Source organism: Spermophilus citellus (assembly GCF_964194105.1).
Source record: "Spermophilus citellus genome assembly, chromosome: 1".
Classification (NCBI taxonomy): Eukaryota; Metazoa; Chordata; class Mammalia; order Rodentia; family Sciuridae; genus Spermophilus; species Spermophilus citellus.
This window is the reverse complement of record NC_138182.1, coordinates 25,010,702-25,033,067: the sequence shown is the minus strand read 5'-3', so window position 1 is coordinate 25,033,067 and position 22,366 is coordinate 25,010,702. Positions and strand designations below refer to the sequence as shown.

The window sequence follows — 22,366 nt, the reverse complement described above, 5'->3', positions numbered from 1 at the left end:
TACTTAATAAAAAGACTATTCTGCATAATATATAGTTCTTAAAGCCATTAAGAAAATAACAACCAATGGAAAAATGGATAGATTATACAACCAGCCAGTTTACAGAAAAACAAATGCCTGAAACATATGAAGATGCTTTTGTATTGACAAAGGGATGCAAATTAAAACTAGTATATCACTGGTCTCAGATGGGCATAGATTTAAAAAGTTTAGACAATAATTAAAAAGGTGATTGACATAAATACCATCACATGCTTGACATCTTTTTAGACAATTTAGCAATACCTATGAGCTAAAACTTTACTGTAATGATAACATAAAAATTCAAATGAAGAAATTTTAAAAAATGAGAAATGAAAATTGGGAACACCACTGAACTGGAAATTCCATCTTGTTCATAATTGTTGCCTATCAGGAATCACTGAATAGACAGATGTCTTATGAATGACTTTTAAGGTTATCTTAAAATCCATTCCAGAATATAACACAAGTAATATTTTCTGGGCTGGGGCTCAGTGGTAAAGTGCTCACCTGGCATGCATGAGGCACTGGATTTGGTCCTCAGCACCGTATAAAAATAAAATAAAGCTATTGTGTCCACTACAACTAAAAAAATATATTTTCTTCAAAGAATTAAAAAGGTTGTCCTCTCAGAAACAAAGGCATCTAAGATTTCAGAATGTAGATCATCCAAAGTTGGAAAACATTAAGAACATTCCTTTTACAACCAGGAATAAGAGAAAAATGTCAACTATGACTACTTCTCTATAACACCGTCCTAGACAGCAGAAGACAACAGAACAAACTATTGCAAGGGGAGAAAGAAAACTATCATTTGTAGAAAACTGAGTAAAAATAAGAATTCACAAAATCTTAGAAATAAAAGTTATCAAAGCACAAAAATATAAAAGTTAACCACATATAGATACTAGAAATAATCAAATAGAAATTTTTTATTTTAAAAGAAACCAATTACGATACCAGCAAATACTATACAGCATTTAAGAATCAATCTAATAAAATATGTATAAGATCAGAACACAGAAAATAAAACTTCATTGAAAGTTTTAAGTTAATATATTAAAGACAACTTGAAAAAAAAGTTGTGGAGAGATGGAACCCACATTCACAATTATGAAGACAATATTGTATAGATGAAGATTTCCCTTAAATTCTCTGAAGTCCTCGACAACTTCCCTGAGGACACGGCTTCTTTCATGTATTTATGTATCTCCTAAGCTGCTTTCTCCTGAGTACACTGTCAATAGCTCTCCTTGCCAACACCAAATTCTCTAAACTACAACATCATAGTAAAGTCTAATTTGTTCTGAATTATCTTCTTACTCAATATTTTCTTGATACCTATACTTGAAAATGATTCCCATTGTTTTGTTGTTCTTATCTATTTGCAGGGAAGATTTGTGTCTAAATTCTGTATTCCCATCTGCACATAAGGCACACTGTCAGCACAAAATAATTCTGCTGAAAAGAAATGGATATAAAGGTGAATTTTTTTCTTTACTGGCACCAACAACCAAAATACTAAATGTCAATAGCTATAATCATTGAATTACCAAGAATGGCAAATGTCATCACTTGAAGTACTGACTATAAGAAGCAGCTGGGAATAAAAAAAAAGTAAGTGGTCAAGCTATTAAGTGACACCCACGTCAGTCATTTCTATTTAAAGGTGAACGTGAATCAACTCATCACTATAAAATAGAAAAATGTGAAAGAATCTGGAGTAAAGCACATTCTTCTGAAAGAGTATGTCTTATTATTCTAACATTACTCTTTCCAGGTCACTGCAGCCAGGGTAAACCTAGGGTTATGCTAAAATTTTAACAAAATTCCAACAATCAAAACAATTAACATGTCGCTAACCATACTTAAGAGAATGGTTTAGATTACAAATCAACAAAATATCTCATCATGAGCATATGAATTTCAGCTGAGGACAAATAGAGGAAGCAATATCTTTAACAAGAAGATCAATATTTAGGCCTTTATCCAAGAGAAAAAAAATCATACTAAAAACTTACATAATCATACTGAGGAATAAAAAAAAACAAAGTTACTAGTACAAATACACCCCCTAAAGCCAATCAGCACACAGTTATAGCTCCAAACACATTGCGTTTACATCCCTAAATTGTAAGAGGGCTTAAAACATGTTAAAGCATTAATAAATTCTCCATGTTGACTTTCCTGATGTTAAATCAAAGGGTGGGTATAAAAAGTCAACTCCAAAGTTAACTTCAGAGCACTTCTCCCCCACTTTCTATTTTAGTGCTTCAGAGACAAGTTTAGTTTCTTACCCCATTTCTACCACTAGCTCTTAGTGGAAGGAAAAACTGAATTTCAAAAAGGTATATCAATGTAATTACCATTAAAAGTGTGGATGCACTCAGGCACAGTGGCACATGCCTGTAATCCCAGCAACTCTGGAGGCTAAAGCAGAAGAATGGCAAGTCTGAAGCCAGTCTGGACAATTTGGTGTGAGACTCTCTCAAATTTTTAAAAAAGGATGGAGGACATAGTTTAGTGACAATGATTCCAGGTTCAATCTCCAGAACTACAAAAAGGGAGGGGAAAAAAGTCTGGATGCCATGGAGATATTTACAATTGATATATAACCACACCGTATGCAGGGTAGCATTCTATTGAAGAGAACTTCCTGAAATAAGATATTAAAACATCAGAAAATGCACTGAACACTCCTTGTGTTAATGATTACCTTAAAAGTAAAACTGCTTTAACAACAGAATCTTGAAAGTTCCTCAGTAAAAAATTAAGTAACAAAGATCCATAATTGGAAGTCCCCAAGACCACCTCCGCATTCAGAAATTTGCTAGAATTCACAAAACAACATATACTTGCATTCATTCATGTCTAAGATAAATTATTCCAACACAGTAAACAGTACACAGCCAAGAAAAAGGAAACAGAGAACTTCATGGAGAGCTTCCTATGCTCTCTTCTCATCAGAAAGGCCACATAGAATACCCTCTGCACCTAGTAATGTTTGCAATCTGTCTGCTAAGAGAAACCCATTACATTCAGTACCCAGGGTTTTGATAGTGAACTGGTCATATGGGCACCTTCTGTGTAGCACATATCAGAATTCCAAACTCATGGAAATAAAGGTGTGCAGCACAAATCACATTGTTTGCAAAGGTAAAGCACAGTAAACCACCCTTATCAGCATGGGAACAGTGGGAAAACATCCAGGATTTAATTTCTCAGACAACATCTGAGGCAAGCTAACAAGCAGGCTTTTTTAAGGATAGTAGTATCTTCAGCTTGCTAACTTATTTCTGCACAGACATCACCAAGTGTCTCTAGTTAGTCACCATCTTTTCATAACTCTGCTCTATAGTGAATATTGTCATAGAGAAATACAAAGGCAAAAGTTTTATTTTTCTTATCTGAATATATCCCTTGGGGAAGGGGAAAGAAAACCAAAGTTTAAAAAAGTAGAAAATCATTAAGTTGTGGCAATGAATATATTCCACTACCTTATATCCTTATACATTTAGAAAGAGTTACATGTTAATGGTATATACTCCATTGCTGGAAAAAACAGCTGGCAAAACATAGTTCAGATAGGAAGGTTATGAACCTGTGCATTTCATCAACTACCTCGCCAGTATCTCTATTACCTAAATATATATACTAATGAAACAAGTTAAGTCTTAGAATAAAATTTCAGCTACTTAACAATGATTTTCAATTTCAATACCTTAAAAATTATTTACAGCTATTGTCACAGAAATTCTAGTTCTGGAAAGTATCCCAAAATTAATAACCCAAAAAGTATCCAGGGAGATAGTTATAATTAAATAAATGTATAACTTTTTTTTAAGTTTTAGATGGACCTAAATACCTTAACTTATGTGATTTATTTATTTTTATGTGGTGCTGAGGATCAAACCCACTGCCTCACATGTGCTAGGTCAAACGCTCTACCAATGAGCTACAAGCCCAGTCTTGTATATTGCTTTTTAAAAGGTAACACTAACTGGAGATATAGCTCAGTGATAAACTGTTTGCCTAGCATGCTCAAGACCCTGGGCTTGATCTGCAGTCCTACACTAATAAAACATCAAAAAAAGGGACCTTTTTTAAGACTGACAAAGATTAGAGAAAACACTACCCAGTAATATTAAAGTGGTAAGAATAGTTTTAAGAGAAAAAAAGCACATAAACCATGTTTTAAAATGTGCATTTTCCCCACATAATACAGTTATTTGATAAAGAAGCTGTGTGAACTTAATAAGCTTATCTTTTGAGTAACCCTAAACATAAATTTGAGCAAATTAAAGTTATAATTATTATCTTAGAGAATATAATTTTAAAAAACCTAAATTTAGAAATCCTTAGTCGCTATTTTTGCTTCCATAATAATCACTCCATTAGAAGAGTCATAATTAAATTCATAATTATCTTTCATATCAAAATTAAAAACAAGAATAAATACATAAATAATAAATATATAAATAAAAACATAAATCTAATTTATGAATGACAAAGTTTGAATAGAATGTTTCAAAATTTCCAATTTTTAAACCAGCAGCAGACCAAGCTTTTCCTCATGTTTTTTTTTTTTTAAACAAATTGTACAACTGGGGCTGAACATACTTCGAGTTATTTTTTTTAGTCAGTAATGAAAGTAATGAGACATGGAATTTATGTCTCTTGAGTGCTAATAGAGCCTTGTGTAGAACCCTCATGATGTTGAATTTAACCTTAACTTAAACCATTAATGACTTTGTAAAATACTATTGTTATTGTACAAAGAGAAAATGAGATTAAATGAAGAATTGTTAAAATACCTGAACATATCTGGAAATAATAAAGTTGAAGGAGGCTGATATGAACAAATTAAACATTTGCTAAAATTTATGGCACTCTGCAATAAAGCCTGAAAATTATTGTGGCAATCCTAAAGATTGAAGTACTATAAAAAGAAACAAGCTACTATGAAGCTAATTGCTATAGACAAGAATGATTCAGAGGATCTTCCAACTTAAAAGACTTGGATTAGAATTCAAGTGTTTCTGAAGAATCCTATTAATACAAATAAATGTTTTGAACTTCACTAAAATTTTCTTAAATGTATATATTTTGAAATTTTTCTTCCCAAAATGCTATATTAAATTGATGGTATACATTTGTTAAGAAATGCTATCTTAGAATCCAGGAATATCTTGATTATGGCTTTGGTCATTTTTCTGTCCAATGAGACTAACAGTAATATTTCTTCAAGATACTGCCATTAAATTAAAATTTTTAAAAGTTAATATTATATTGACTATTTTAAATGGGAACATTTTGCCATTCCTTTTCAGCTACTGGATGGGGGGAGAAAAGAAAGTTTAAATGGAAACAAATAGAAATTGGGAAAAGAATCATATAAGCATGCGTATGTTTTAATTGTGGATCTAATCCCCAGACACATTGTACAATATAAAACAAATCGCCCCACCATCAAAAACTTCAACAAAATGAGAAAGTAAAAGCTAATACTAGCCTTTACTTGTTCCCATAATAATTTCATTTTTCAATCAAATTCAGCTTTGCAAATAATTCTTAAAACTGGCTTAAACTGTTCTTAAGAGTACCATGCTTAAGAAGATCACAATAATCATGCAACTAATAAATTCAAAGTAGATTGTATATATAATCTCATTTGTTTAAAGCCCAATTTTTCAAAGTTGCATGTTGGATGACTACTTGCATCTTTAGCCTAAAAGATGTTTAAAATAATCTACTTATGTAATTTGGGTAAAATTCCCATTATTTTTATATATTTTAAATCGTACTGTCTTTCAAATAACTAAAATTAATATATTTGTTCCCCTGCTTGTTTTTACAAGTCTTCAAAAAGATAATCCAAACTATCCCTACAAAGTTTATTATGGCCTTGAAAATTAAGTACAAAGATTTTTTTCTTTCTGTGGCATTTTAAAATTCCTCAGATTCCACACACACAGAAATCATTTAATTAAACATAATAAATCTCATTTCCTCAAATACTAATACAAAAATTCTACAAAGTTTAAAGGCAAAAATCATTATCTCATTAATATCTGACAATTATTTATTATCAAAAAAGCATGTTATAATATTAGCCATAAACTGATAGTATAAACTGCTCACTGATTTAGTGAATATTTACTAATCAAATTAGGTCCCATTTAATCCTAGACATTTCAAGCCACCAAGATGAAATATTCTAAGTGCCAAAAGGTTTACTTGAGAAAATTTGTCCATAACCCCATGTGAAAAAAGGGTAACTTAGATTCATAACTGCAAAAATCCTATGCTGACCTATCAGGACATACAAATTTTAGTTGGCAAATAGGAGCAAACTTTCTACACTTTAAAGAATTGGTCCATGATGTTAGGTGGATAAAATGAAAACAGAGTCAATTAAGAATATTGATGTTAATTGCCAGAACTGATTCCTTCACAAACCCTGTTTTCACAACAGCAACCCCTTGGCTTAGGGGAATTAAATGTTGCTGAACTCAACAATCCCTTCAGTTAAACAAACAGACCCCTCATAGAGCTGTCCAACGCTGCCCAAACTATCCATCCTTTAGTCGAATCAGTCAGTTTCATGAATTGTAGGATTTATCTTCAAGTCCAGTGCTGACTCAGAGGGTAGCTTGTTCCCTAGAGAAAACAACCAACAAAAATCAGAACAGCTACTGCTCATAAGCTCTTCCAACACCCAAGTGGAAAGGACAAACTTATTGGGTCCAAAAAAATAGTTCAACTTCCTTTCAACTACAGAAGTAGCCAATAAACTGTTGGCAACTATATGTCACAAGCAGTTCTTGGTTAAAGCTTTCACTAGGTTAAGGCAAGAATGTTAAACAGCTAATGAATTTTATGAGAAAAGCTATCACACAAATCATATGGTTTCTCACTGAGGAAATATGTGGGGCTTATAAACCACAAACATTCTAAAGGCTAAAGCTGATTTTGTTTTATTTTGTTTATCTTTCAAAAGCTGCTTTCTAGTGTATGTGTTGGGGTGGGATAAATTAAACATCTACACCCGGAAGCAACTGACATGTCTAGAGTAGTTTTGCCTAATAAAAATAAACTCGTGAAGTGTTACATCATTCCTTAAATACAAGGTTCTCATTCAGTAATTAAGAGAAAATATTTTGAATAAAAGGCTAAAGAGTAATATTCTGTTTCAAGATTTAAAATAGTGATTTGCCTTCTTAGCATGTCTAAAGCCAACAAAACAAAACAAAAATTCAAATAAATCAACATGCACAGCCTTTGAGTTTCAAAAATACACCACAACAAAACAAAGGAGGCTTTCCATTTCATGAGTTGTGTTATTTGTTTTAAAAAATAAGCTATGATGGGGAAGGCAGGTGAAAACAAAACAAAACTAGAAGAAAGAAAGAAAACCAAAGAGTTTAAGCTAATTCAAAACAATGTAATATCATTTTGTCTTTTCTCTAAAGGGTTCCCATACAAGACTGTGCCCAGACAGAATCATGAAGGCTACCAGTACAACTTTACACTTTTAAAAAATTTATCAATGCCATTAATTAATCAAATGTCAAATACACCCTAATTAAAAATATTTCCTTCTCATTTCCAAGTTCTAATATGGAAAATTCTTGCTACTCAGCTAATAATTTCAGTGCCTTGGATATCAGATTTGTGGAGAACTTTACAGTAATAACCATGCATTGTCTTGAAAACTGTACTCATTTAATTTAGGCACTGGACATTTTTGTGATTAATGGTTTTTCTTTTTTTTTTTTTAATGCCTTGCTGATTCCCCATTTTCCCAGCTTTTCATAATTCCAGGGAAAAAAAGGCCTAAAGAGCCAAGACTCCCATAGTATGTGAGCAATGAATGATAGCTATTACATACTACCCATAGGAAAATGACACTCATAATTTTCTATATTCTATAGTTCAAATGAGATCTCTACTGAGAAAAGGTGAAAGCCTCACAGTTTCCTTAACCCGAATATTGGTAAAGTCTCTCCTGAGAAACAAACCTTCTTTGCTAGTAGTTTAAAAACAGAAGCATTTACAGAAATGCTTCAAGGTTCAGCAAGTGCTTGATTTGAAATTTTTATTTACTTCCCATCACTTATTTATTAAATCAACAAAGCAGGCCCCAATTAATAATGCATTTGTTTTTTAACATACCAACACCAACATTATTTATTTAATTTGTGTTGGATTAGGTTATCTTAATGAAGACCTCAAACTAAAGTCTCCTGGACTCCTGTACATATATACAAATTCTTTATTTGGAAGATAGTGATTCTGCAATAATCTTTATTTAAATGCACAAGTACTCAGATTAAATGAAACAAATAATCCATGTGAAACATAATTCTCATGTTACTGTGTAAAAAAAAAAAATACAGAAAAGGAGACTCACCCACAAATTTCAAGCTACTGTATTTAACAAAATACTTCACAGCACTATTAATGTCACTTAATAACTCTGAGTTAATGTAATAAACCTGACTCTGTAAATGCCAGTATTATCTGTGCTGTATAACTTAAAATTTGGGGTTATATATAGACTTCATGAGAGTTCTATTGGCATTCCTGATTTACAAAATCCCTAAGGATAGAAGTGGTAATTAAATCTTTAAGATCTGGTTGCCCGTTCCTAATAAACAGAGAAGTTATATTCCAGCACATCTTTCCAGTCTCTTCTACTACTAGTCTCTTCTCCCCACTTCTGAAAATCCCCAAAATACAATGTGTCAAATTTTGGGAAGATAATGGCAATAGTTAAAGATTCTGAGGTGGTATCAGGTATTTTAAATTCTCTTGTCTCTATATCATTTTCTGTTATTTCCCCCATGTTCTAGCCCCTATCCAACCTTTTCACATGCCTAGCAACTAATTTTAAAATGAAATACTACTGCTTGGATTATTTCATATTACTTAAAAATATTAATTTGAAGAGACAAATCAAAAAGAAACACTACAAAACATAAGCAGTAACTAACAGCCTAACAGTTCTGTGAAGAGAACTATCCACATGAACTAAATAATTATAATTTAAACTGACATGAGGATCATCAACCCTTGTATTATTATGATACTTAGGGCTGACATTTAGCCAATATACACTGGTACCAAGGATACTTTGTCAAACACACACACACACACACACACACACACACACACACACACACACACACCAGTTCGCAAATGGCCCTGCCCTAACCTAGCTTCTCCAAGCAAAATCCAAGGATTTTCCCACAATCGGCATTTTAAAGGTTATTCCAGCAGAGGAAAACAAAAAAACACCTCCCAGCCTTCTACTCAGTACCATGCTTAACGCCTAATTGGGATTTTCTTTAGATCTGTTCAGTCTCTACCTAACTCAGATTACATTACTTTTTCAAACTTCACTCACAGAATATTTCTCCATTATGTTAAATTGGTTAAAACAAATGGGGAAAAAAAGTCAACAAACTTCATGGATTCTCAATTGTATGTTTAAAACCTCTAATGAAATCCTCTCCACCTTTTAAAATCCATCTCAAATATTTCCTTTTCCATGAAACTTTTTCCCCTGTATATCCTCATTCAAATCAGATGAAACTCACCACCCTTCAATATTTCTGTCATTTTAAACTTTATTTCTCTAGAAGTAAAGGGGTATGTATCAGAATCTACTTTGGGTATTTTTTAAAACACAGATAAAGGCAAATACTTCAAATCTGATTCAGTTAGTCTTCGATGGGGACAGGGTTAATCTGTATTTTTAAATCAACACAGGTGACTATCTTTAGAACATATGGAAGCTTCCTGGAACCACTGTATAAGGTCAGGTACTGACCAAAGTTCTAGGAACTTGAGAAATAAAACCCGGGGCTCATACTTAAGGTGCTTAAAATCTTTCAATTTTAATATTTACTATAAATCTCTAAGTGATATCACAATAATGAACAAAATAATAAAAATGCCTCCAGAAGCATTTTAGGAGAAAATTACCCTATGTAAAACTAACATAAAGACAAAAATCTAAAAAAAAATTTATGAGATACTTTAAAATACTATAAAAGCATAGAATTTGACAATAAGGTCTAGAGACGTAGAAATGGTATCATGGAATAAGGTATTTGATCTTAATTAATGAAAACTAGGCAAGATTTCAAGAAACAGGAGTTTTCCATGTAGCAAGGTCCAAGAAGACAAAAAGACAGGGAAAAGACTGACCATGTTCAAATACATATCCTTAAAGAATAGGATATTCCAGTTGATAGTAAAGAAGGTTTGACATGAGGTAGACTGGGAAGAATCTAGACTTATTTATTCAGAAAAGAAAGCTGGTAGTGTTTACTAGTACAGTAGTGCCCCCTTAGTTACATTCGAAGACCCCTCAGTGGATACCAGAAACCAGGACAGTACCAAAATCTATAAAGCAATGCAAGTAAGTTTTCAAGCACTGTGGCCATAACTTTTGCAATGTAAGATGCAACAACAAAATCAGCGTGTTTTTTTTTTTCAAAATTTCACAAATGGAAGACTCATTCTTACCACAGATTTTAGCAACCTCAGCATATGATTATTCTTTCTTTCCTGAAAACATATGTCTTCTTACTTAAAGAAAGCACTTCGCAGCCTCTCTTTGGCATAATCAAGTTGCCAGATTTGGTATGCTTGTGTTTTGGGGCCATTATTAAGTAAAATCGAAGTTACTTGAACAAACAGTACAATGCTGAGACAGGTGATCTAGAATAAACAGGACAGCCAAGTAGTACACACCGCATGAATAAGGTGGACAAAGGGATGATCCACGTCCTGGTCCAAAGAAACAAGATAGAGGGAGCCTTCATGGTAGGCAATTTAAAATTCGTAAATTATTTCTTAAATTTTTGATTTAATATTTTTGGACTGACTATAGATAGCCTAAACTACACAAAGGGAAACACCAGGAAAAGGAAACTGCTATAAATTTTGTTATTTTAATTTGAAAAAATATCTACTAAGTAACTAAACATGGTTCCTATCACAATGAAAGTTATATTCCAGTGGCTGTAAAGAGAACTCCCCATCCCATTTTATATGAATATGAAAGTTCCTAAAAAGGAAATAAACAAGGTAATGTGATGGAAAATTTTTTCTATGGTTTTTTAAAATAAATGACAGTTTAGTTGAGATCTATGTGAAGAGAAGGAACCAGCCATGCTATGGGAAGAACGAATAGAACACACACAAAGAAAATGAGTCAAAAGGAGCTTGACCTATTTGATAATATGGCCAGAACCGAGTATATTAAGGGAACGAACGAGTGACAGTGAAATTACAGATACAAGACACAGATTATGCAAGCCACAGTAGAGGGCTTGGATTGTACTCTAATAACAATTAGAAAGCAATTATTTGATTTATATTTAAGATTACTTTTGCTATTATATGGGAAAAAAATGCAAGGGTAGACCAGTTGGGCTGCTTGAATAGTACATAATGGAGAGAAGTAATCAGTTTAGCAATATTATATGAAAGCCAAATGACAGGATCTTATAAGCTAGTGAAGGAAAAGGAAGCAAAAAAAAAAATTGTAAGCTTCTTATTCAAGCATTTTTCAGAGAGTTGTCATCAACTCATAAAAGCTCAGACAAGAAAAAAAAACTTAACTCAGCAAATAAAATATAAAGATTAATAAATTTAAAAACGGACAGAGGTAACAAAGCAATGTATCTTAATTACTGTAGGATGAATTCCTTGGTAATTAGGAAATTTTTATTATCATTTAGCTGGTTAAAGAGAGAACTGAAGTTGGATTCTAGTTTAGGATTCTTGCTACCTACAACTTTTTTATATAGAAATTATGCATTCACATGCACATGGAAAATAGCTACATAATAATCATATCAATAAACATATGGAAAAGAAAGTAAAGTGGGAGCTGTTCCCCGTCCTTGTAACAAGACTAGTGGGTTCTCCACTGCCCCAACCTTCCTAAGGCACCAGTTCTTAGCAAGGATTGGGCATTAGAATTACCTAAAAGACTTCATAAAACAGACATGTGCAGAAATGGAGAGAAAGAACAAGAAGGATCTGTGTGAGAAATAAAATTGGTAAATTTAAGTGGGAAACAAGTTAAAAATGTACTTTCTTCTGGGGATGAAGCAGTAGTAGGAATTGAACCCAAGGCCTGGTGCACGCTAGGTAAGATACTCTATCACTGAGTTATATCCCCAGTCCCTTTTATTTTGAGACGCAGTCTCAACCAAGATGGACTCAAACTTTTGCTCCTCTTGCCTCAGCCTCCCAAATAGTTGGAATAACCACCATACCAGGCGAAGAATGTACATTTTAAAAGCATCTTAGGAAATGGTGCTATGCATCCTTGGTAAATTATTAAAAGATTAACAGTGAGCCAAGTTAATTTTTGTAAAATTTTAATTCACCATTTCTAGTATTAATGGTTCAAGCAATGAGAGAAATCCATTAAAGTCAGAAATACTTCATGAACATAACTAAACTCTGCAAGAACTTTGTCTTATTGTACACTAGTATTGAAAGCTTAAATCATTATTATTATTATTATTATTTTAAATATTTATTTTTTTTGTTTTAGGTGGACACAATATCTTTATTTATTTTTTTTTAAGTGGTGCTGAGGATCGAACCCAGTGCCTCGCGCATGCCAGGGCAGGGCAGTGCGATACCACTTGAGCCACATCCCCAGCCCCGAAATTATTAAAATGGCAAAAGAGAGAGAAAATTACTCTTCCAAATTATGTTTCAAACAGATCTTTTTTTTTTTTTTGAGGATGGGATCATATTCCCCACTGATTTTGGTTTAAACACAGTATCAATTTATGATGAAACCCAATCTACAAATATGCTTAAAAGTTTCTCCAAGCCAGTTCTCCATGGAGTAATTATCTTCTTTCCTGTGAACATAGATGCATACAAAATTATCTTCAGTAGTTGAGAAGTAAAAAACCCTCAACAAAACTTTAAATTTCTCAAAAATTTTTGACATTTAAAAAGTTGAGGACATTTTACTTATTTTACTAAGTCATTTTATTTAATCCAAAACTACATATTTCTATTAAAATATATTACTTTTCACGAGCCAAAGTTTTCATATAACAACTATATTCTTTTTATACGAATAAAGATGAAAAATTCAGAGCTCTCGCATTAGGGAAATTAGGTAGATTTCAGAAAAATTATCAACCTGATGTTTGCCTATGAAAGCCTATTTCAACTCTACTCTGATTTTATGACATCCTGAGGTAGCTCTAAATCTTCCTCAAGGAATACATATAATATTCAAAACACAAAATTAATCTGCAACATAAAAAAATGAACACAAACCACATAATATATTTTTCCTCCAAAGGAATGAAGTCACAATTCCAATGACTGCTTCTTCCTAAAGCATTAAGAAACAATGCACTTGAGCAAATTAAAAAAAAAAAAACAACCCTCCTCTACAGAAGAGATCAAAATGCATATGGAATATAAGCACATAAGAAATACATCCTTCAAAACTTCAATTATCTATTATGTAGTTTTTAATTTAAATTGAGATTTGTTGTTATTATTAATAAATTTAGGAAAGGGCATGTGAAATTATTTAGTACAACTTTTATTCTATTTTTACTTAAGAATTAACAAAAACCACCATACAAAGCTACTAGCTATGAATTTTTCCAATTACATCAATACATTTTCCTTTGAGAATTTTTAAAAATTTTAATATTCCAGCTTAACTACATGCATGTGGACAAGCATTAAAAAAAAAAGAATAAGAAAACAGAATTCTAATCTGTAAATTCAGTAAGTTTTAGAATGGGCCAAATCTAAAAAAAAAAACAAAAAACAAAAAAACTCATTCTGTAAAAATGACAGGGAAGATATATTCTCACTCACAGATTATTATTTCATAGAGGCATGATTTCCTCATAGATCTTACTTATAAATGTCATTTTCTTGTTAATGTATTATAGCTTAAACCCCAATATTTTTGGATAAAGGTTATTCCCAGAATTCAAATTAAAAGGTCCCTTACCCAAGTACTTGCTCTGTTTCTTCCTATATGTATGCCTAATTTTGTGGATATTATTTGTTTTTACATGTATGAAAATTAGATTCTGAAGGAAGTATGCATTTTACACAGTTTTCTTTTTAAAGTTGAAGCTACTAGAACTTCGTCTTCTATATACAAATATATGTAACAAGTTAACTAAAGTAAAAAAGAACTCGGGTCCTTTTCATCTGTAGGCAAATATACAGGAAAAGTTTAAAATGCTTATCTAATTACTGCATACCAGTAACATCCAATTATAACACCATGAATCATTTTAAAAATTATTAAAAAAAAATATATATATATATTTAAATTGGTAGTTGGATACAATACCTTTATTTTTAAAATTTATTTTTATGTGGTTCTGAGGATCGGAACACAGCACCTCACACACACAAGGCGATTACTCTTACTACTGAGCCCCAGACCCATATGAATATTTTATTATGCAAAAAAGGACAAATTTCAACACATTCCCATAAAATATTATTTAATTTTCTTAAAAAGTAAAATGCTAATAGAAGGTACACGGATCTGGTCAAAAAAGTGCAACTTGGTTTCCTTCTCTGGTTTCTCACTAAAAAATATCAGCAACTGATTTATATAATATGGCTGAATATCTATTCATGATAGATGATTATGTGGACTACAGAGGAAACATTGTGAACATTAATAAAATGAAAAGGCTTTTTCACAAAATATATTTAATCACACTGATCAAAAGCAAATACTTTCAGTTCTTTGTACAAATTTACTTAAATTTTATCAACCACACACTCCTCAACAATATTTGATGGACATCAAGTCTGTACTCTCACTTTCTTTCCCACAGCTCCACACAGTGATCTTCCCTGAAGTTTAACTTCAGCCTTGCCTCTGTCAATAGCATCATTTTCAGATGAAAATGTTACTACCTCAACAAATATTAAAATATTGAATACATGTAAAATGCAGACCCTAAATCCCTAAATATCTGATTAACTTGTCCACTTTTTCCACTTTTTAAAAAACTACTGTTAGAGTTTTAATTAAATTAAACTTAATTTTAGGAACTTTACTCCCCTAGGCTGTGTGGTAGTTAACTTACTTTGGTCAGTATAATATTTGGACAAACAGAATGGTGACCTACCTGTCTATCCCCAAACTCAACCAAATGACCTCAAATGATAGAATCTTTCCTAGCCTTTTCAATGGTGACACTCTTTTCATTCATAATTTAGATTATTTAAACAAAAGATCAAAACAAAACAGGGAAAGAAGAGTTTTTAGGTAGAAAATTCATTTTTTGTATTAAAAGAACTGTGGTCTTTTTTCTTCCTAAGCAATATAAAAAATATCTATTATGAGTACACAGTATCCTTCATTCATAGTAATAAATTACACTGCTTTGTTTATAAACAAAAAGCTTGCTCCAAATTTGCTACAAAGGGCTGGGATTGTGGGTTAGTGGTAGAACGCTTGCCTTGCACGTGAGAGGCAGTGAGTTCAATCCTCAGTACCACATAAAATGAATAAATAAAATAAAGGTATTGTGTCCATCTATAATTAAAAAAAAGACAAAAATCTTGCTCCAAGTGTCCGGTTATGAAGATTAATTATAAATATTCATAAAAAGTAATGTGAAAAAGTCAGATATGGTGGCACATGCCTGAAATCCCAGTGACTTGGGAAGCTAAGGCAAGAGGAGGATTGAAAATTCAAAGCCAGTCTCAGAAACATAGCAAAGCCCTAAACAATTTAGCGAAACCCTGTCTTAAAATAAAAAATAAAAAGGCTGGGATATAGTTCAGTGATTAAGCACCCCTGGTTTACTCCCCTGTATAAAAAAAAAAAAAAGCCATTTTAATTTTGGATTCCTGTCATATGAATACAAGCTTTTAAGTAATTAAAAACAAAAATTACAATCTGACTTCAAGAAAATGTTGTGAGGGCTGGGAATGTACATAGTAGTAAAGCACATGCCTAGCATACACATGGCCCTGGGTTTAATCCCCAGCACCAGGAAAAAAATTTAAAAAAAGCATTATGATTGAATTAATGAACATTCTCTCATTTCTTTAAGTACAAATTTAGTCAATATTTTATGACAGTTTTATGTTTATGTTGTAGTTGTTTCTTTTCTGTAATAGGTGTAAAGCATACACTTTAAAATGCCACATGTAAATAAAAGATATTTGACTATTAGCTCCAGACCCATAGGGTTTAAAATATTAACTAGCCACAGTACTTCTGCTACTCAATTTCCAGGTACTCTAGAAAATTTATTAGAAGACATAATATAATAATTAATTTACATTATTTTTGCCCACTAATGTCACCAAAGCAGAAGAAATTCCAATGGCCCAATTTTATTCAATTTATATTTATGATCCTGATTGTGCTTCAGTGGTTACCACAACAATAAATTCAACAAGAATCTCAGTGTAGAACACAGACATGAACCAGAAATGAAGCAAAACAAGCCTCAGCCAAAGGATAATTGAAAGGTCTTGTTACCTTACTCACAGTCAACAATTCAAACCCTTGTTTAAATTTGCCCTATTTTTTATTGGTTAATTATAATTGTACAAAATGGCAGAATTTGCTGTTACATATTTGTATATGCACATGATGTAATGATATAATTAGGCCAATATCATTCTCCAGTATTCTCCCTTTCCCTTAAATCTTCTCTATCCCACTTTCTCTTATTTTAAAAGAAAAAAATAAAAGTATTAAAAGATGTGTTTGTGCTCTTAGTCCTCAACAGACTAAGAGAAGAAGGGTTTTTAGGAAGGAGTAGAGGACTGGAGAACTGGATAAAGCCTTAAACAGAGCACTTGTTCTTAAAATGAAGTCCCAGGACAAGAAACAGCATCGGCTAAACACATTAAAGAAATTCATCCAGGCCTTCTAAGTCAGAAACTGGGAATGGGATTCAGCAAGCACTGGGTTTTAACAAGCCTCTGGTTAATTATGATGAACTCTCAAATTTGAGAATCTTATCTTTGAGAAAAGAATACTAAGAGTACAATAGTCATCAATAAAAAGCCATAAAGAACTCAAAAGTAGATCTAAAAAACTTTCCTGAGTATGGCGATTCACACAATACACAATGATTTCAGGTACTATAAGATTCAGAGGCAAGAGAAAATCCTTACCTTCGAGGAATTATAATCTAATACCTTGGGGAAGAAGGCCCATGAAAAGGATAAAGAACTTAAATAAGTAATATTAAAAGAAACTGCTCTATAAATCTGGATACCTAAAAAATATCAATTGTATTTTGGTTCAGTACAATTACGAAGGCACATATTGTTGAGAATGTGTCATCACAAAAGATGATTTTTGGGGGGAAGCAAGAGAATACTATAAATTTTGGCAACCTTTTTTTTTTTTTTTTTAGAGAGAGGTGTGAGAGAGGGGGAGAGAGAATTTTAATATTTATTTTTTAGTTTTCGGCAGACACAACATCTTTGTTTTTATGTGGTGCTGAGGATCGAACCCAGGCCGCACGCATGCCAGGCGAGCGTGCTACCACTTGAGCCACATCCCCAGCCCCAATTTTGGCAACCTTTCTAGTAGAAAATTGGTAAAAATACAAAGTCCTAAATACTAAAACCCAAAGCTTCTGATATTAAAAAAAAAAAAAATCAAATATCTTGAAAAGATTCATGTTCCTTGATGCTAGATAAACTGGTTACTGTAGCTGCTCTGTTGATGTTCTTAAAGTAGGTACAGGATAAGTTGGATGTGGGGCACACATATATAATACCAGCCACTTGGAAGGCTAAGGTATGAGGACCACAAAGTTCGAGGCCAGTCTCAGCAATTTAGTGGCACAGGAGGTGATGATGAGCTTTAAAAAAAAAAAAAAAAAAAGATTCAAAAGATGTAAATGAGGGCCAGGGAGATAGCTCGGTTGTATAGCACTTGTCCTAGTATGCATGAGGCCCTGGGTTTATCCCCATCACCACATAAAAAATAAACAACAACAACAACAAAAAAAAGATTAAATACATATATATTTTTAGAAGATGTAAGTGAGATAATATCTCAAAATGCATATTCATGAAATAACCAGGATCAACTGAAAAACAAAGTCTAGTTATTTAAAGTAACAAAAACCCATTCACGTTCCTCATTGCTTTCTCCCTTCTGACTGGAAAAATGCTAAGAAGCCACTTGACCTGTGTCCCTAATAAGCTATGTAAAGGATATCCTAGCTGATCTGTATATCTGTCCTGAACTGTTATTAAAACAAAAAATTAATTTTGACATGTTTACCCTCTACATTTAGGATCTATATGTTGTGGCTGTTTAACCTAACAATACTTCACAGTGGGCAATAAGATTATGGCCCAGTTAACTATGGCTTAGAGAGCAACTGGTGACTAAAAGTATATCAATATCCTTTTGATCTATACAGTTTTTTTCAAAGGTATATCACCCATTACCCCATCCTTCAAGTGACTATTTACTGCAAATTACTTTTTATAGAAACACCATTCTAAAATCTGCATAATAACATCTAATTAAGAGAAAACACTTAGGAAATCATAAGAAAACATTTTATTTCAAACATATCAACATGTTAACAGATTCATGACTGAAAAATCCAGAACTAAACATATCACCATAAATACTGTCACATCTGGGATTTTGCTAGCACTCATGGTTATTTATGATTTACAAGCCCACGTACATTAGAGGCTTTAAAATAACTCTCCTTTTACTAATTCCCTTCTCACATTCCCTATTCTAGGAAAACTACACATCTCAAAGACACAGTAAGTTGAGCTAAGAATAATTCAAGGAATAATTCAAGTAGTAGAAGCAGCTATATATTCTAACAGAATTAGAGGGCCACTCCTAACTATACATGTAACACACAGCCTAGAGCATTTATTCACCAACACTATCTGTCCACTGGGTACCTAAAATGCCATAGGTATTGTTGAGCCAAAAGTTAGAGAAGAAATAATCCCTGCGGCTATCTGATTAAAGTAGAGGTCTGGGGAGACTGTGGAGGTGAGAAGAGCCGACTTTTAATTCTCCACATTCAGCTAAGAATCACAAACATTCTTGGGCATTTACATGTTCTTTCTGTTCATTCAGAACCACTACAACAAACTGATTCACTCCAGGCTCTAATTTTATATTGCTAAAACATAATTCCCTTATACATCTCCACCTATGAAATACAAGTAGACGTCACAGGATTTTCTATTTACAAGGAAATCTATCTGCCATTTAAAATTCCGTTTAAGTCTAATACAAACTCACACTCTCTCTTTTTTTTTTTTTTCTATTTCTCATCACCATCTTCATAGCTGTTTACTGATCCATGTGTCACTAAACAATGGAATTTTAGATTTGGAAGACTTTTAAAAAATCATTTAATAATATCTTCTTACAAAAGAAATAAAGACTCTAAAACAAAAACACCAAGTGGTATATGGAAACCACAGCCACTTTAGCTGAAGAACTGGTACCACGTTTTTTCTAAAGGCCATCCAGTCACAATCCAATGAAAGCAGTCCCAGAGCCGCAGGAAGATTTTGCTGCAGTTGTAGATCACTGAATCTGTAACCTATGGTTAAAGGGAACACCTACCCACTTCCCATCCAGCCCCTACCCACTAATTATGGAACACGACAGCCACAACAATGTGATTTAAACAGGAAGAACTCTGAAACCTAATAGGACAATTTAACCAAGGATTCCCCAACCAGCAGAATCTTATCTACCGGTAACTGTTTAAGCCTTACCTGACAGGTCTCCAAGCCAGCTGCCAGCAGCCATATCCCCCTCTGCGTCATAAACGTCTTGCCTCAGTTTCCTGAAATTCCCAACTGGGATGGGAATATAGACAGCTGGCATTCCCAACCTTGTTACACTCCTACAATTCTACTATTAACAACCTTCCCTGGGACATTACAGTCTGTATCCATACACATGCATAAACAGAGCAACCCCTAAGGGACGAGCTCAACATTATAGTGCAATGAAAAGCTCCTCATCAAAAAACAAAACAAAAGAACAACAAAAACATTGGAGACTCCTAATCTTAATGATAAAATAATTAATTTTTCAAACTTATATTTTAAGGTATAAAAGAATTCTCAAGCTAGAGAACTTTGAAAGGTTTGAGTGAGTCTGCTGAATATACCTGAAAAACAAATAGTTATAAAAAAATGGAAACACGCAATTTTAAAATAATAATTAAAATTACTTTTAAAATGATTAGCAGTTTTTAGAAGTTTCTCAAAGAGGTTTACTCAGTCATTAAAATTCCCTGTACTTAAGAAATATGCACCAATTAAAAAAATTATTTCCCAAGACAAAAATAAACTTTTACTAAGTGAGTGAGCATTTATTAAGCACCATTCACACCTAAATTTGCTCCAAATGAGAAATGCCATGGTCCTTTCTTCTTAAGGAATTTGTAATATGCCTTGAAATCTAGATAAATATACAAAACCATTTCAAGCATATTTTAATGCTAAACTACTTCTATTAAAATTACAAAAACAATTCAGAGAAATCAGTTCAGACTGAATTATCAAAATAAATTTATAGCAGAATTACTTAATTATCCCACAGAATCAATTTAATGGTGGGCTCTCAAAACCTAATCACAAGAAAATCTGTTAATAGTTATTCCATATTCAACATGGTGATGTTTAATAACTACATATTTCTACAATTTTTATTTTCAAAAATAATATCAATTAATAAACACAAAATAATCAAGAGAGATAGCTTATGGTGTTTTTGAATACCTTAATGTACAGCCTTAGATATACAATGAAATTTTAAATATTAGCTTAGATATACTGCAAAAACCATAGATACACCCTATTTATTGGAAATTTTCTACTTTCCCAATGGTATATTCATTAACTGGATCTCAAAAATCACTAATACAGTTCAGTAGACATATCTGTAGATTTGATTTTACTCACACTAGTGTTCAAGTCCTTATCATCTGCCCAGTTCACAATGTTTTACCTATGCGACTTATTAGTTTAAATAATATTTTCCTCAGGTTTGGCATATTCTCTTTCAGTCTTAGATCAGTTTTATGAACAAACACATATGCAGAACTAGTCTAAAGAAGAAAATAACTTACAATGGTAGAAAGTTCCATTCAACAACAAAAAAAGGAAGAACAAGTAGTAGTGAATGGAAGACACACAGAATTTAGCTCAGCATAATATAAAACTGTTTTAATCCAACTGGAGAACCTTTGGAGCTAATGAATTCTTTATTACTATAAGTTACTAATCACAAAATAGATGATAATTTGTCAAGAGTGCCACCTTAAACTGCCACTACTAAATCTCAAAGTTTTCACCTAAGTTAATGACCAATAGCAGATTACTTACTGCCTAAGCCAACTACTATGCAATTTTGATTAACTTAACCTCATTTCCTCATCTTATAATATGAAATGCCACAGAATTAATAAATCACAAAATTTTATCATTTATTTAGTATAGAACTTTAAAAACGAAAAGGGATCTTCTTACCAAAACCTTCAACATCATACAAATAGACTATTTTTAACATTTCCATTTATAAAATATTTTAGTATTTCTGAGTAAGAATGAGTATTAAATATTCATTTCCCCTTTTCCTCTTTTCTTCCCCTTTTTCTCCCATACCTTTCCCAAGATTAAAATAAAAATAACAATATTAGCAATTTTTGCCCATCAATTTGACACCATCACTGTCAAAACTACATACTAAATGATTGTTTTAATACTTCAAAAAAATTGGATTAAGAACATAAAATTTTCCTTGAGTTTTTTTTTCCCCTCAAAGAAACAGGGTTGGGGATATAGCTTTGTGGTAGAACACTTGCCTAGCATGTATGTGGCCCTGGGTTTGATTCCTAGAATGGCAAAAACAAGGAGGAGGAAAACAAAACCTACAATGAAACTGACAATAAATGAAAACAAATAATGATGATGCTAAATTTAATATCATAATTATTATTCTCCCCAAATCAATCACATGAAATTTATTTATATAAGGAATGGTCCAAAAATCTGCACTGTCCTTATCTTGAAGGAATGAATATTTTAAAATGCTAAAGTCAGTAGAGCTCTTTTTTAAAATTTATACATCAAAGGTAACATTTTCATATTTAAGGACTCATCTCTGCCCCTCCTAAATGCTCATAATCAAACAGAATAAAAAATGTTCAATTCCTGTGTCACAACTGTTAATGAAAGCAGATGATGGATCAAGCACACTATCCAGAAATTTATGCTGATGGTGTTGCTTGCCTCTCTTACTTTTAAACATACT

The 22,366-nt window shown here is 32.4% G+C and overlaps 1 protein-coding gene across 8 annotated transcripts in view; it reads right to left on the bottom strand.

Annotated features, from left to right (window-relative positions):
* Nucleotides 1-22,366, bottom strand: part of PAN3 (poly(A) specific ribonuclease subunit PAN3) — a 135,834-nt gene that overhangs the window by 41,158 nt on the left and 72,310 nt on the right. Inside the window, exon 2 of one of the 8 annotated variants that reach the window (XM_081293132.1) lies at nucleotides 6,564-6,681. The exons of the other annotated variants lie outside the window; for them this stretch is intronic. Coding sequence (XP_081149258.1) covers nucleotides 6,564-6,627 — 64 coding nt within the window. The 5' untranslated portion in view covers nucleotides 6,628-6,681. The remainder of the gene's footprint in view (nucleotides 1-6,563; nucleotides 6,682-22,366) is intronic. 8 annotated transcript variants of the gene reach the window in all.